The 17,500-nt window shown below is 48.8% G+C and overlaps 1 protein-coding gene across 3 annotated transcripts in view; it reads right to left on the bottom strand.

Annotated features, from left to right (window-relative positions):
* pipox (pipecolic acid oxidase) overlaps positions 1 to 17,500 on the bottom strand; it is a 37,883-nt gene that overhangs the window by 16,427 nt on the left and 3,956 nt on the right. For 2 of the 3 annotated variants that reach the window (XM_055658145.1, XM_055658146.1), the window contains exons 3-7: positions 15,589 to 15,737; positions 13,455 to 13,668; positions 9,290 to 9,472; positions 4,071 to 4,223; positions 2,780 to 2,935 (exon numbers count right to left, since the gene is read on the bottom strand). In XM_055658145.1, coding sequence (XP_055514120.1) covers positions 2,780 to 2,935; positions 4,071 to 4,223; positions 9,290 to 9,472; positions 13,455 to 13,668; positions 15,589 to 15,737 — 855 coding nt within the window. The remainder of the gene's footprint in view (positions 1 to 2,779; positions 2,936 to 4,070; positions 4,224 to 9,289; positions 9,473 to 13,454; positions 13,669 to 15,588; positions 15,738 to 17,500) is intronic. The other variant, XM_055658148.1, reaches the window with a different exon arrangement.

Here is a 17,500-nt window from a genome sequence, read left to right as displayed (position 1 = left end):
TGAGAAAAAATGTTTTCACCCAGAGAGTTGTGAACGGGGATGAGGAAACAGGTGACGAAGAAAGGAATAGGCGGAGACAGTGGGCTGTGGGAGAGCTGGGGAGGGGAGGGGAAGGAGGGAGAAAGCAGGGACTACCTGAAATTGGAGAAGTCAATGTTCACACTGCTGGGGTGTAAACTACCCAAACGAAATATCAGGTGCTGCTCCTCCAATTTGCGGTGGGGCTCAGTCTGGCCATGGAGGAGGCCCAGGACAGAAAGGTCGGGTTCGGAATGGGAGGGGGAGTTGAAGTGCCGAGCCACCGGGAGATCGGGTTAGTTCGTGCGAACTGTGCGGAGGTGTTGGGCGAAGCGATGGCCAAACCAAACGATGGACAAACTTGTGAGACCAAATGAGCAACTGTTATTCCTACTGGATACAAGCAAAGGAAGTTTTTTCTCAGCGTCTTTTTTTAAAATGATTTGTACGATATTTTGCATTATTAATTGCACTTTTAGCAATGCACCTTCAAAAGAAAAAGATTGCATAACTGTAATAAGTAATAAGGCCGTGTATGTAGCTCGGAAGGGTGGCACGGTGGCGCAGCGGTAGAGTTGCTGCCTCACAGCGCCAGGGACCCGGGTTCAATCCTGACTACCTACGGGTGCTGTCTGTACAAGATACAAGATACAAGATACATTTAATTGTCATTTGGACCCCTTGAGGTCCAAACGAAATGCCGTTTCTGCAGCCATACATTACAAACACATAGACCCAAGACACAACATAATTTACATAAACATCCATCACATCGCTGTGATGGAAGGCCAAATAAACTTATCTCTCCACTGCACCCCCCCCCCCCCCGATGTCAGAGTCAAAGTCAAAGCCCCCGGCTGGCGATGGCGATTGTCCCGCGGCCATTAAAGCCACGCCGGGTGGTGCGAGGTCACACACCGGGTCTTGCTGTTAGAGCCCCCGGCGTGCGCTCGCAGAGTCCCGCGGCCATTCCAAGCCGCGCGGGGCGGTGCTGTAAGGCCCCGCTCCAGGAGCTCTTCAACCCCGCAACTCGGGCGGGGGAAGTCGCCGTTGCGAGAGCCCTGAAAAGCGGTCTCCCTCCAGGGAGCCGCGGGCTCCCAGTGCCGCCGTCCACAGACCTGCCGTTGGAGCCTCCGACTCTCCGGTAGCAGCAGCAGCAGCGGCAGCAGCGCACCTCCACCGCTCCACCCGCTCCGGACTCGGCCAGCCCCGCGACGGCGACGGTGAGTCATAGCACCAGAGTCCCCGGCTTCTTCCTGTTGGAGGCCGCTCCTCGTTGCAGCCCCAACGACAACGGAAACCCGACGAGAAAAGGTCGGGTCTCCAGTGCAGAGAGAGATTAAAAAAGTTTCCCCCCCCCTCCCACCCCCACCCCCCCCCCCCCCCACACACACACCCCAACAAAAAATAACAAAAACTACATTTAAACACAGACAGAAAATAATAAAACGCGGACAGACTGCAGAGGCCGCTGCTGACCAGAGTCGCGCCGCCCACCGGATGTAGGAGTGTGTGTTGGATAGTGTTCGTGTGCGGGGATCGCTGGTTGGCACGGAATCGGTGGACCGAAGGGCCTGTTTCCTCTCTTGTCTCTCTATAGTCAACTAAACTTCATGTCAGTTAGTGGCACTTCATGCAGGTGACATATCATACGCTGTTTTTAATCAGAGGTAGAATTTAAACAGCTTTGATGAAATCTTCAAAACAGCCCATGTCACCTGGAAGATGGTTTGAGACGGTGATTTTGCAAAATACATTAATATTTATAAGGGATTATTCTTTCTTGGGCAATTCTAAGAAATACAGATCCTCAAACTGAAAAAGAGGGGCAGACATGTGTACTGGAGTTTTTATATTGGTTTAGAGATACAGAGCAGAAACTGGCCCTTCGGCCCAACGAGTCTGTGCCGACCAGCGATCCCTGCACATTATAACACTATACTGCACACAGTATTTACATCCATACCAAGACAATTAACATACAAACCAGTGTTTCTTTGGAGTGTGGGAGGAAACCGAAGATCTGGGCGCCGTGTTATAGGAAAGATGTTGTCAAGCTGGGAAAGGCCCAGAGAAGATTTACTAGGATGTTGCCAGGACTAGAGGGTGTGAGTTGTAGGGAGAGGTTGAGTAGGCTGGGTCTCTATTCCATGGAGCGCAGGAGGATGAGGGGTGATCTTATAGAGGTGTACAAAATCATGAGAGGAATAGATCGGGTAGATGCACTTGCCCAGAATAGGGGAATCGAGGACCAGAGGACTTAAGTTCAAGGTGAAGGGGAAAAGTAGGAATCTGAGGGGTAAATTATTCACACAGAGGGTGGTGGGTGTATGGAACGGGCTGCCAGAGGAGGTAGTTGAGGCTGGGACTATCCCAACGTTTAAGATGGCCTGTTTCCGTGCTGTAATTGTTATATGGCTATATGTTATATGGTTATTGAGCCATTGACCATTGAACCATTGACCATTGAACCAAGAAACAGTTAGACAGGTACATGGATAGGACAGGCTTGGAGGGATATGGACCAAATACGGGCAGGTGGGATTAGTGTAGCTGGGACATGCTTGCCGGTGTTTCCACGCTGTGTCCCTCTATCTCTGACTCTATCTTGGAGAAAACCAGAGCACCCGGAGAAAACCCACGCAGTTCACGGGGAGAATTCTGTGCCCGTGGTCAGGATGGGACCTGGTGCCCTGCGGCAGCAACAAGACAGGCATTCATTGCCACGTGCAGAATGATATTATGGAGACTGATACTTCACTGTGTACATGCAGGATTCAACCACAGCAGGATTGGGGTCCAGACCAGGAAACTCCCTCGACAGAAAGTCTCTCAAAAGCTCCACGTCCTGGGAAGGCCGTTGAAAACTAACGTCACGTTCATCTGGGTCCGCTCGGCTCCCACTGTGATAGCACACCTAAAAACGAGAGGACATTTTCACACGAGGTTATATAAAAACCCTTCATAGCGATGTTTGTATATGTAGAAGTGTTTAGGAAAGAACTGCAGATGCTGGAAAAATCGAAGGTAGACAAAAATGCTGGAGAAACTCAGCGGGTGAGGCAGCATCTATGGAGCGAAGGAATAGGTGATGTTTCGGGTCAGGATCCTTCTTCAGACGCGTCAGGGACTGTTTTCCATGCTGTATCTAAAACTAAATTTAACTTGCTCAGCAGGTCAGGCAGCATTTCTGTCAACGTCAAAGACATTTTTACTCGTCACCTGCACCCGAATGTGCAGTGATATGAATTTGCCAGCAGCGATACACTTAAAAAGAACACACAATATGATTTAACGCAAACATTTCTTCACTGTGGTGGAAGGCAACAAAGTTCAGCCAGTCCTCCTCCCTTGTTCAGGAGAACATGGATAGGTGACGTTTCACAGAGTGCTGGAGTAACTCAGCGGGTCAGGCAGCATCTGTGGAGAACATGGATAGGTGACGTTTCACAGAGTGCTGGAGTAACTCAGCGGGTCAGGCAGCATCTATGGAGCTAAGGAAATAGGCAACGTTTCGGGCCGAAACCCGTAAGGGTTTCGACCCGAAACGTTGCCTATTTCCAGAAGGATTTCGGCCCGAAAAGTTGCCTATTTCCTTAGCTCCATAGATGCTGCTGCACCATAACTCAGCGGGTCAGGCAGCATCTGTGGAGAACATGGATAGGTGACGTTTCACAGAGTGCTGGAGTAACTCAGCGGGTCAGGCAGCATCTGTGGAGAACATGGATAGGTGATGTTTCACAGAGTGCTGGAGTAACTCAGCGGGTCAGGCAGCATCTGTAGAGAACATGGATAGGTGACATTTCACAGAGTGCTGGAGTAACTCAGCGGGTCAGGCAGCATCTGTGGAGAACATGGATAGGTGACGTTTCACAGAGTGCTGGAGTAACTCAGCGGGTCAGGCAATGGTCTGAAGAGGGGTCTCGTCCCAAAACGTCACCCATTCCTTCTCTCCAGAGATGCTGCCTGTCCCGCTGAGTTACTCCAGCATTTTGTGTCTGTCTTCAGTGTAAACCAGCATCTGCAGTTCCTTTCCCTACACATATACAAACCTTCATCAGTCCGGGGTATTCGTTGGAAGGAAGTCCATAGAACTCATGTACATCTGGATCGCTGTTTATCCTCATAAAGCACGGAAAACCCTTGGAAATTCCGTACGTTCCAGGGATTTTCTCCTTCCAGTAACAAACCGTAATCTTCAATGTCTGGCACGATCATGGATAGGATAAAAGGAAAACAAAAACAAATGATGAACGGTACACAAAATTGCTGGAGAAACTCAGCGGGTGCAGCAGCATCTATGGAGCGAAGGAAATAGGTGACGTTTCGGGCCGAAACCCTTCTTCAGACTGATGGGGGGTGGGGGGGAGAAGGAAGGAAAAAGGGAGGAGGAGGAGCCCGAGGGCGGGGGGATGGGAGGAGACAGCTCGAGGGTTAAGGAAGGGGAGGAGACAGCAAGGGCTAGCAAAATTGGGAGAATTCAACGTTCATGCCATCCGGACGCAAGCAACCCAGGCGGAATATGAGGTGCTGTTCCTCCAATTTCCGGTGTTGCTCACTCTGGCAATGGAGGAGACCCAGGACAGAGAGGTCGGATTGGGAATGGGAGGGGGAGTTGAAGTGCTGAGCCACCGGGAGTTCAGGTAGGTTATTGCGGACTGAGCGGAGGTGTTCGGCGAAACGATCGCCCAACCTCCGCTTAGTCTCCCCGATGTAAATCAGCTGACATCTAGAGCAGCGGATGCAGTAGATGAGGTTGGAGGAGATACAGGTGAACCTTTGTCGCACCTGGAACGACTGCTTGGGTCCTTGAATGGAGTCGAGGGGGGAGGTGAAGGGACAGGTGTTGCATTTCTTGCGGTTGCAACGGAAAGTGCCCGGGGAGGGGGTGGTACGGGAGGGGAGGGAAGAATTGACAAGGGAGTTGCAGAGGGAGCGGTCTTTGCGGAAGGCAGACATGGGGGGAGATGGGAAGATGTGGCGAGTGGTGGGGTCACGTTGGAGGTGGCGGAAATGGCGGAGGATTATGTGTTGTATTTGTCGGCTGGTGGGGTGAAAGGTGAGGACCAGGGGGACTCTGCCCTTGTTGCGAGTGCGGGGATGGGGAGAGAGAGCAGTGTTGCGGGGTATGGATGAGACCCTGGTGCGAGCCTCATCTATGGTGGCGGAGGGGAATCCCCGTTCCCTGAAGAACGAGGACATTTCCGATGCCCTGGTATGGAATGTCTCATCCTGGGAACAGATGCGGCGTAGGCGGAGGAATTGGGAGTAGGGGATGGAGTCTTTACAGGGGGCAGGGTGGGAAGACGTGTAGTCCAGATAGCCATGTGAGTCAGTTGGTTTGTAGTGTATGTCGGTCAGAAGTCTGTCCCCTGCGATGGAGATGGTGAGGTCAAGGAATGGTAGGGAAGTGTCGGAAATGGTCCAGGTGTATTGGAGTGCCGGGTGGAAGTTGGTGGTGAAGTGGATGAAGTCAGTCAGTTGTGTGTAGGTGCAGGAGGTGGCCCCAAAGCAGTCGTCAATGTAACGGAGGTAGAGGTCGGGGATGGGGCCCTGGTACGTATTGAACAAGGATTGTTCAACGTACCCGACAAAGAGGCAGGCGTAGCTGGGGCCCATGCGTGTGCCCATAGCTACGCCTTGTGTTTGGAGGAAATGGGAGGAATCAAACGTAAAATTGTTGAGGGTGAGGACCAGCTCCGCTAGGCGGAGGAGAGTGTCAGTGGCTGGGTATAGGTTGCTCCTCTGGTCGAGGAAGAACCGGAGGGCTTTGAGGCCATCCTGGTGGGGGATGGAGGTGGAGGTCCCAAATAGATGATTCTGCAGCACAGCCTTGAGAGTATTGTGTTCAGTTCTGGGCACTGCGTTATAGGAAAGATGTTGTCAAGGTACAGAGAAGGTTTACGAGGATGTTGCCTGGACTAGAGGGACTGAGCTGTAGGGAGAGGTTGAGTAGGCTGGGTCTCTATTCCATGAGGATGAGGGGAGATCTTATAGAGGTGTACAAAATCATGAGAGGAATAGATCGGGTAGATGCACAGAGTCTCTTGCCCAGATTAGGGGAATCAAGGACCGGAGGACACGGGTTTATTAGGAATTTGAGGGGTAACTTTTTCACACAAAGGGTGGGGGGCGTTTGCAACAAGTTGCCAGAGCAGCCATCAGGCTGTTAAACATGACAATGAATAAGCTCTGAGCTGTGAACTGTAGACTATATTATTATTACACTATATTTGTTATTTATTTAACTTTTCTTTTTCTCTTCCCCCCCGTTATATCCAATGTTTACATATTCACATCTTCTGTTGTGCTGCAACAAGTGAGAATTTCATTGTCCCGTCCGGGACATATGTCAATAAAACACACTTGACTAGACTTCTTGAGGAGGTAGTTGAGGCCGGGACTATCCCAACGTTTAAGAAACAGTTAGACAGGTACATGGATAGGACAGGTTTAGAGGGGGTTACACAAAAAAGCTGGAGAAACTCAGCGGGTGCAGCAGCATCTATGGAGCGAAGGAAATAGGCAACGTTTCGTCCCGAAACGTTGCCTATTTCCTTCGCTCCATAGATGCTGCTGCACCCGCTGAGTTTCTCCAGCTTTTTTGTGTAACCTTCGATTCTCCAGCATCTGCAGTTCCCTCTTAAACACAGGTTTAGAGGGGGATGGGCTAAATGAGGGCAGGTGGGACTAGTGTAGCTGGGACATGTTGGCCGGTGTGGGCAAGTTGGGCTGAAGGGCCTGTTTCCATGCTGTATCACTCGATAACACCAATAACTCATTGGAAATCTTCATCTTCTTTTGTGTGGCGTGCACAGCCTAAAGTTGCAGGACAATTTGTTCTATATGATCTTCCGTTTGTGCACGTCGAGTTGATTGCATTAGTCGAAACAGGGCGGACAAGGTGAAGGTTGCATCATTGGAATTGATGGAGCGTGCCTGAGCTGTGGACCATGTGTGTGTTTCTCTCGCTGTGATGTGTGCACCGTAACTGTAGAGGTTTCGCCCGATACACTGGATCCCTGACACACCGTTGAGACAACACAGGGACAGAGATATATGCGGCACCTCTCCCTCCTTCTCCATCTGGAGAAGCACCTGTTTTATGCACTGCAGCTCAGCTAATGGCACCACTCAAATCAAGACTTTATCATTATTAAGGAAACAAATGGATGTCTCTACACTTCATTATACAGTCTAGTGCATCGCTCTTAACTCACACTGCCAGAAGGTTGTTCTTACTTAACTTTCAAAAGTGGAAATGGTAAACTTGTTTTGTCTGTAAGTTCCCGACCCAAAACGTCACCTATCCATGTTCTCCACAGATGCTGCCTGACCCGCTGAGTTACTCCAGCACTCTGTGAAACGCCACCTATCCATGTTCTCCACAGATGCTGCCTGACCCGCTGAGTTATGGTGCAGCAGCATCTATGGAGCTAAGGAAATAAGCAACTTTTCGGGCCGAAATCCTTCTGGAAATAGGCAACGTTTCCTTATTTCCTTAGCTCCACAGATGCTGCCTGACCCGCTGAGTTACTCCAGCACTCTGTGAAACGTCACCTATCCATGTTCTCCACAGATGCAGTGAGTGTGTGTGACCCGCTGAGCTTGTTTAGTTTAGTTATAGCTACAGCGTGGACAACAGGCCCTTAGGCCAATGAGTCCTGGAGAAAGCGGTAGAGACCCGGGTTCCACCCTGACTACGTTATGGTGCAGCTGCATCTATGTACGGAGTTTGTACGTTCTCCCCGTGACCTGCGTGGGTCCCCCTTTGTTTTTACCCCCCCCCCCCTCCATGCCTGCTCCTCCATCGGTCTTTCCTACACACAAGGGTCTGCGGAGATTTGTTTTGACGTGTATAAATGATTAGTGAGCTGGGATCAGTAATGGTGGTGAGAGGTTCACCAGGGCATTGCTAATGGGTAGGATGTCAATAGGGAAGATTCATTACTACAAAGCAATTATTGTCCAGTTTATCCACAGATAATTTCTCATTGATTGCCAGTAGTAAAACACCATCAGATTACTGGCACGGTGGTGCAGCGGTAGAGTTGCGATCCCGACTACGAGTGCTGTCTGAACGGAGTTTGCACGTTCTACCCGTGACCTGTGTGGGTTTTCTCCAGGTGCTCCGGTCTCCTCCCACACTCCAAAGACGTACAGGTTTGTAGGTTAATTGGCTTGGCATAATTGTAAATTGTCCCCTAGTGTGTGTAGGATAGTGTTAGTGTGCAGGGATCGCTGGTCGATGCACTGATGGGCCAAAGGGCCTGTTTACTCGCTGTAGCTATAACTACACTAGTTCAGCGGGTCAGGGCAGCATCTGTGGAGAGAGACATGGATAGGTGACGTTCACAGAGCTTGGCATAAGGAGTAACTCAGCGGGTCAGGCAGCATCTGTGGAGAACATGGATAGGTGACGTGGGCCACAGAGTGCTGGAGCTATACTCAGCGTGGGTCAGGCAGCATCTGTGGAGAACATGGATAGGTGACGTTTCACAGAGTGCTGGAGTAACTCAGCGGGTCAGGCAGCATCTGTGGAGAACATGGATAGGTGACTTTTCACAGAGTGCTGGAGTAACTCAGCGGGTCAGGCAGCATCTATGGAGCTAAGGAAATAGGCAACGTTTCGGGCCGAAACCCGTAAGGGTTTCGGTCCGAAACGTTGCCTATTTCCAGAAGGATTTCGGCCCGAAAAGTTGCCTATTTCCTTAGCTCCATAGATGCTGCTGCACCATAATTCAGCGGGTCAGGCAGCATCTGTGGAGAACATGGATAGGTGACGTTTCACAGAGTGCTGGAGTAACTCAGGGGGTCAGGCAGCATCTGTGGAGAACATGGATAGGTGACGTTTCGCAGAGTGCAGGAGTCCCACACTCCAAAGACGTGCAGATCTGTAGGTTAATAGGCTTGGTGAAAAAGTAAAATTGTCCCTAGTGTGTGTGTGGATAGTGTTAGTGTGCGGGGTGATCGCTGGTCGGCACGGACTCAGTGGGCCGAAGGGCCTGTTTACGCGCTGTATCTCCAAAACTAACTAAACCAAAGATCATTGAAGGGAAGTTCTGAAGAAGGGTCTCGACCCGAAACGTCACCCATCCCTTCTCTCAGAAATAGGTGACGTTTCGGGTCAAGACCCTACTTCTTCTGAAGAAGATCTTGCCCCGAAACGTCACCTGTTCCTTCTCTCCAGAAATGCTGCCTGTCCCGCTGAGTTACTCCAGCATTTATGACATTAACACAGACTGACTCTAGGCGGGACACACCGACTAACCTCGAGTGGAAGCTGCAGTCCCACAAGGTTCAACAGTTTATTTGTCCAAGGTCCAGCAGTTATCACCAGCCGTTTTGCTCTGTAAATTCCCGCAGTGGTTGTCACGGTAACCAGATCGCTAGGTTGGATTTGAACAACTTTTTCACCATCGCGAATGATTCCTCCAAATCTCCGGAACAAATCCTGCAAAATATTCAAATGTGTCCCGTTAAATCATGGGGAACACGCCATTATTTCCAATGATCATTCCCCCATCATCCAGAAAATACATTAATGGAACCCAGAGCCAATTTAAACGACTAAGCTCGTTAAATATTCCATTTGCCCGTTAACTATTTAATTGGGTTTTATTCTCCACAGCGCATCATCCCAGCTCTAAGTTCAAAAATCCTTGCCTCCCCTCTCTCTCCATCCCTCCCCCTTCCCAGTTCTCCCACCAGCCTGACTGTCTCCGACTACATTTGGTGTTGCCTGCTCCCAGTTCTGTTCCAGATTTTCCTTGATCCCCATTCCCTTTGCCCGGTTTTCACACCTTACACTTCCTTGACTATGCATCTCCCCCCCCTCCCCCCCCTGATGTCAGCCCGAAGAAGGGTCTCGACCCGAAACGTCACCCATTCCTTCTCTCCAGAGATGCTGCCTGTCCCGCTGAGTCACTCCAACATGTTCTGTCTGTCCCAGATCATAGGGTAATATGTGAAAGGATTAGAATTAGGCCATTCGACCCTTCGAGCCAGCACCGCCATTCAATGTGATCATGACTGATCATCCACAATCAGTACCCCGTTCCTGCCTTCTCCACATATTCCCTGACTCCGCTATCTTTAAGATCCCTATCTAGCTCTCTCTTGAAAGTATCCAGTGAATTGGCCTCCACTACCTTCTAAGGCAGAGAATTCCACAGATTTACAACTCTCTGGGTGAAAAGATTTGTCCTCATCTCCATTGTAAATGGCTTACCCCATATTCTTAACTGCAGCATCTGCAGTTCCTTTGTACACAGACTCTGTCTCAATCTACCACTGTTATACAACATCTGTACTGCATCTGAGACGCTTGTCTACGATGTTTCTAAGTGCTTCTGTATACTGATACTCGTACTGAACTGTGTACGTAAATCATTTTCAATGTCGGAAGGAACTGCAGATGCTGCTTTAAACCGAAGATAGACACAAAACGCTGGAGTAACTCAGCAGGACAGGCAGCATCTCTGGAGAGAAGGAACAGGTGACGTTTCGGGGCAAGATCTTCTTCAGAAGAAGTAGGGTCTTGACCCGAAACGTCACCTATTTCTTTTCTCCAGAGATGCTGCCTGACTCGCTTAGTTACTCCAGATTTTTGTGTCAATCTTCAATTTCATAGACGGGTAGAAAAATAGGTGCAGGAGTAGGTCATTCGGCCCTTCGAGCCAGCACCGCCATTCAATATGATCATGGCTGATCATCCCCAATCAGTACCCCGATCCTGCTTTCTCCCCATATCCCTTGATTCCGTTAGCCCTAAGAGCTAAATCTAGCTCTCTCTTGAAAACATCCAGTGAATTGACCTCCACTGCCTTCTGTGGCGGAGAATTCCACAGATTCACAACTCTCTGGGTGAAGAGGTTTTTCCTCATCTCAGTCCTACATGGCATACCCCTTATTCTTAAACTGTGACCCCTGGTTCTGGACTCCCCCAACATCGGGAACACTTTTCCTCCATATAGCCAGTCCAATCCTTTGAGAATTTTATATGTTTCCATAAGATCTCCTCTCATCCTTCCAAATTCCAGTGAATACAAGCCTAGTCGACCCATTCTTTCATCATAGTGTATATCAGTCCCGCCATCCCGGGAATTAACCTGGTGAACAAGTTAGCATGAAATCAGGTGGTGGAAGCCTTTCACAAGTACAATCCAAACTGCCTGCCTTAACCAGGAATGAATTGTTTAACATATGATGAGCGTTTGTCGGCACTGGGCCTGTACTCGCTGGGGTTCAGAAGAATGAGGGGGGGACCTCATTGAAACGTACAGAATAGTGAAAGGCTCGGATAGAGTGGATGTGGAGAGGATGTTTCCACTAGTGGGAGAGTCTCGGACTAGAGGTCGCAGCCTCAGAATTAAAGGACGTTCTTTTAGGAAGGAGATGAGGAGAAATGTCTTTAGCCTGAGGGTGGTGAATCTGTGGAATTCATTGCCACAGACGGCTGTGGAAGCCAAGTCAGTGGATATTTTTAAGGCAGAGATGGATAGATTCTTGATTAGTACGGGTGTCAGGAGAATTGGGTTAGGAGGGCGAGATAGATCAGCCATGATTGAATCGCGGAGTAGACTTGACGGGCTGAATGGCCTAATTCTGCCCCTATCACTTATCACTTACAACCAGCCAGGCTTCCACTATAATATGTTTTTCAGGGACAAATTCAAATTGTAAAAATGTGGTAACAATTTTCGAAGGATTATTATTCAACAATAACAATTTTAATGAGCAGCAAATCCAGAGCGATATCTTCAACGTTTTGATGTGATGTACACCAGACCTGCTGTTGTTGGGGCTTTTTAAGTTTCAGTGCCTGTTATGTGAGAAAAATATATGCAAACCTTGAAAGTGATGATATTTCAAAGGAAGTTTCGTCAATTAGTTTGGTTTAGAGATTGCCGCAGAAGTCTGTGGAGGTCAACTCAGTGGATATATTCACGGCAGAGATAGATAGTTTCGTGATTAGTACGGTTGTCAGTGGTTACGGGGAGAAGGGGGTTGGGACGGAGAGATAGATCAGCCATGATTGAATGGCGGAGTAGACTCGATGGGCCGAATGGCCTAATTCTGCTGCTATCACTTACAACATTCTTAAGGGGTTGGACAGGCTAGATGCAGGAAGATTGTTCCCGATGTTGGGGAAGTCCAGGACAAGAGGTCACAGTTTGAGGATAAGGGAGAAATCATTTAGGACTGAGATGAGAAAAACATTTTTTACACAGAGAGTTGTGAATCTGTGGAATTCTCTGCCACAGAAGGTAGTTGAGGCCACAGTTCATTGGCTATATTTAAGAGGGAGTTGGATGTGGCCCTTGTGGCTAAAGGGATCAGGGGGTATGGAGAGAAGGCAGGTACAGGATACTGAGTTGGATGATCAGGTGCAGGCTCGAAGGGCCGAATGGCCTACTCCTGCACCTAATTTCTATGTTTCTATGTTTCTATCAGCCATGATCATATTGAATGGCGGTGCAGGCTATGGCCTACTCCTGCACCTATTGTCTATGTTTCTATGTTTCTATCCATAGAAACATAGAAATTAGGTGCAGGAGTAGGCCATTCGGCCCTTCGAGCCTGCACCGCCATTCAATGTGATCATGGCTGATCATCCAACTCAGTATCCTGTACCTGACTTCTCTTCATACCCTCTGATCCCTTTAGCCAGAAGGGCCACATCTAACTCCCTGTTAAATATAGCAATTTATCATTTATGATCTTGTTAGACACAGCTTATTGGGGCCAGCAATATTACTTATTGGAATTAGTTTCTCCATCTGATCAAATCAGTGAGAGTGAATCGGAATCAGGCAATGATATAGACCACTTCAGCATCTCACAATATTCTGTTGATAGATACAGGAGGAAAACAGGCCCTTCGGCCCGTGGAGTCCGTGCTGACCATCGATCGCCCGTTCAGTTCAGTTTAGTTTATTGTCACGTGTACCGAGGTACAGTGAAAGGTTTTTGTTGCGTGCTAACCAGTCAGCGGAAAGACAATACATGATTACAATCGAGCCGTCCACAGTGTACAGATACATGATAAAGGGGTAAAGCCAGCAAAGTCCGATCAAGGATTGTCTGAGGAGCTCCAAAGAGGTGGATAGTAGTTCAGCACTGCTCTCTGGTTGTGGCACGAGTCTATGTGAACCCACGTTTGCATCCACTCCCTGTACACTAGGGGCAATTCACAGAGGCCAATTACCCTACAGACCTGTACGGTTTTGTGGTGCATGAGGAGACCAGAGCACCCGGAGGAAACCCACGAGGTCCAAGGGAGAACATGTCCTCCCACATCCCAAAGGTCTCTCTGTAATATTGCCGCGGGTGTGGATGAGAAAGTGGGATAGCATAGAACCCGTGTGAAGGGGTGACCGATGGGCCGAAGGGCCAGTTTCCTCGCTGTTTATTACAACCAGTCGATGGATTACCTGTACATTTTTCAAGGCTCGGTCGGCATACAAGATGCCAGCTGTTTTGTCGAGGAGAGCGGAGACGCCTCTTGGCAGCTGGACAGCTGGAAATCGCTTTGAAACATCGGCAGATGTTAACGTGGTCATGGGCACATTGTTGTCGATCAAGGTGGACTTCATGGTCTGAAAACTTGGGTTCCCCTCTTTCCCCAGAACCAAGAGCCCTGTTGGCCTGCAAATGGAAACATAGAAACATAGAAATTATGTGCAGGAGTAGGCCATTCGGCCCTTCGAGCCTGCACCGCCATTCAATATGATCATGGCTGATCATCCAACTCAGTATCCCGTACCTGCCTTCTCTCCATACCCCCTGATCCCCTTAGCCACAAGGGCCACATCTAACTCCCTCTTAAATATAGCCAATGAACTGGCCTCAACTACCCTCTGTGGCAGAGAGTTCCAGAGATTCACCACTCTCTGTGTGAAAAAAGCAAAATACCTTGGAAACAAGGCCAGTCACATTATTATAGAAGCACCGACAACTACATCCCACACCTTCGGTGGCTCAACACTTCAACTCCCCCTCCCATTCCCACACTGACCTTTCTGTCCTGGGCCTCCTCCATTGTCAGGGTGAGGCCCAGCGCAGATTGGAGGAACAGCACCCCATAATTCACTTGGGCAGCTTACACCCCAGCAGTATGAACATTGACTTCTCCAACTTCAAGTAACCCTGCTTTCCCTCTCTCTCCATCCCTCCCCCTTCCCAGTTCCCCCACCGATCTGACTGACCCCCTGGTTAAATTTTATCTCCGTATCCAATGCCACTAATGTATCTAACGCTACTAACGCAACTAACTCAACTAGTATAACTATCTACACTAGGGGCGGCACGGTGGCGCAGCGGTAGAGTTGCTGCCTCACAGCGCCAGAGACCCGGGTTCCATCCTGACCACGGGTGCTGTCTGTACGGAGTTTGTACGTTGACCTGCATGGGTGGGTTGTCTCCGAGATGTCCGATGTCCGATGTCCTCCCACACTCCAAAGACGTACAGGTTTGTAGGTTAATTGGCTTTGGTATCAATGTAGAATTGTCCCTGGTGTGTGTAGGATAGTGTTAGTGTGCGGGGATCGCTGGTCGGTGTGGGCTCGGTGGGCCTTTCATCTAGAGCAGTGGTTCCCAACCTTTTTTTGGCCATGCCCCATCTAATCACCTCTAAAATCCTGATGCCCCCCCCCCATGTGGTGATATATAATTCTTATCATTTAAAAAGTGAACTCCGTTTCAGCTGAAGAAGCTTAAAACGCCAATACCTTGGTTTAAACAAGATTCAAAACAACATGAAAAAGAAAAATGAAAAAGACAGTTAAAGTTCTGAGCAAGAAATTACTAAAAAATTGTAAAAGAAAAGAAAAATACATTAGGTGGTATTAAAATAATAATAGTAGTAATAATAATAATAATAATAATAATAATAAAATAATAATAGTAATAATAATAATAGTAATAATAAAAGTAATAATAATAATAATAATAATAATAATAATAATAATAATAATAATAATAATAATAATAATAAATATGATAATAGAAGAGTATTCACAGGTAATAAAGAGAGAGAAAATTCTGGGACGTGCATGAAGAGCGATGGCGCGGTGATTATGTAATAACTACACAATAAAGACCTTTTTTACCCCCAAAAAATTATTTACTCAAAATTATTTACTCAAAATTATTTACTCAAAATTATTTACTCAAAATAACATCTGAAACATAAACTACATATGTTTACCTGATGGAAAATCCTAAAAAATAAAAATCGAAAATTTGGACCCAGACCTCCTCAGTCGCACTCAATTGCCCCCCTGTGGCGGTGTACACCCCACGTTGGGAACCACTGATTTAGAGATACAGCACGGAAACTGGCCCTTCGGCCCACCGAGTCCGCGCCGACCGCCAATCCCCGCACACTCATCCCCTCTCCCCTCACTCTCAGTCTGAAGAAGGGTCTCGACTCGAAACGTCGCCCATCCCTTCTCTCCAGAGATGCTGCCTGTCCCGCTGAGTTACTCCAGCATTTTGTGTCTATCTTTGGTGTAAACCTGCGCCTGCGGTTCCTCCCTACACTTGGATGCCTCGATGCTACTTAACCTGAAGAGTTCCGTGTTGGTTTCAGCTTCCAGTTGTTTCCAGAGCTGGTAGCATTCCGTCATCATGGCTGTGTAGTAAGTCTTGGCGTAAACGTTTCGAATAATTCGAGTCTGTCCATGGGAACTCCCGCGGGCATGAGGCAAAGCAAACTGCAAGAACACAGAGGTTACTCAAATTCACACGTTCTAGGAGTAGAATTAGGCCATTCGGCCCATCGAGCCTACTCTGCCATTCAATCATGGCTGATCTCTGCCTCCTAATCCCATTTTACTGCCTTCTCCCCATAACCCTTGACACCCGTTCTAATCTAGAATTTATCTACCTCTGCCTTAGAAATATCCACTGACTTGGCCTCCACAGCCATCTGTGGCAATGAGTTCCACAGATTCACCACCCTCTGACTAAAGAAGTTCCTCCTCACCTCCTTTCTAAAAGAGCGCCCTTTAATTCTGAGGCTGTGACCTCTGGTCCTAGACTCTCCCACCAGTGGAAACATCCTCTCCACATCCACGCCTTTCATTATTCTGTAAGTTTCAATGAGGTCCCCCCTCAACCTTCTAAACTCCAGCGAGTACAGGCCCAGTGCCGACAAACGCTCATCATATGATGATCATCAGATAGATCACAGAACATTACTGCACAGGACCAGGCCCTGTGGCCCACCGAGTCTGCACCGACCAGCGATCCCCGCACACTAACACTACCCTACACACACTAGGGACAATTTACACTTTACACGTGAAACAGATGTCATGGTCTCAAAGTAATTGGTGATCCAACTCGGACACCAAAAACATTCCTTCACACATTACCCAATGTATCTTTAGAATGGTGGCACGGTGGCGCAGCGGGTAGAGCTGCTGCCTCACAGCGCCAGAGACCCGGGTTCCATCCTGACTACGGGTGCTGTCTGTACGGAGTTTGCACGTTCTCCCCATGACCCGCGTGGGTTTCCTCCGAGATCTTTGGTTTCCTCCCCCACTCCAAAGACGTGCAGGTTTGTTCAGCTAATTGGATTGCTGTAAGCGTAAACTGTTCCCAGTGTGTGTGCGGTGTTATGTTATGCCCCTGTCCCACTTAGGAAACCTGAACGGAAACCTCTGGAGACTTTGCGCCCCTCCCAAGGTTTCCGTGCGGTTCCCGGAGGTTGCAGGTGGTTGCCGGAGGTTGCAGGTGGTTGCCGGAGGTTGCAGGTAGTGGAAGCAGGTAGGGAGACTGACAAAAACCTCCGGGAACCGCACGGAAACCTTGGGTGGGGCGCAAAGTCTCCAGAGGTTTCCGTTCAGGTCTCCTAAGTGGGACAGGGGCATAAGTGTGCGGGGATCGCTGGTCGGCGCGGACTCGGTGGGCCGAAGGGCCTGTTTCCGTGCTGTATCTCTAAACTAAACTAAAGTCAACTTACTGAAATTCCCAATAACAGCATGAAAATCATCTAAACAATTTCAACAAATATGTGAACTGGCAGAGCTGTGTGTGAAGTGGTGAGTTTAGAACAGGCACTAGGAACCAGGAGATTCAGCAAAGCCTCGCTCCAAGGAGCAGGTAAAGTTCAGGCACAGTTTAGTTTAGTTTAGTTTAGAGATACAGCACGCAAACAGGCCCTTCGGCCCACCGAGCCTGTACTGACCAGCGATCCCCGCACACTAACACTATCCTACACACACTAGGGACAATTTACACTTACACCAAGCCAATTCACCCACTAACCTGGTAGACACAGAATGCTGGCGTAACTCAGCGGGAATCTCTGGAGAATCCCTGGAGATTCTGGCAGCATCTCTGGAGACAATAGACTATAGGTGCAGGAGTAGAGGCCATTCGGCCCTTCGAGCCTGCACCGCCATTCAATATGATCATGGCTGATCATCCCACTCAGTATCCTGTACCTGCCTTCGCTCCATACCCTCTGATC

The sequence above is a fragment of the Leucoraja erinacea genome, chromosome 28, assembly GCF_028641065.1.
Source record: "Leucoraja erinacea ecotype New England chromosome 28, Leri_hhj_1, whole genome shotgun sequence".
NCBI classification, from domain to species: Eukaryota; Metazoa; Chordata; class Chondrichthyes; order Rajiformes; family Rajidae; genus Leucoraja; species Leucoraja erinaceus.
The sequence above is the reverse complement of the archived record's forward strand: the minus strand, read 5'-3'. Positions and strand labels throughout refer to the sequence as shown.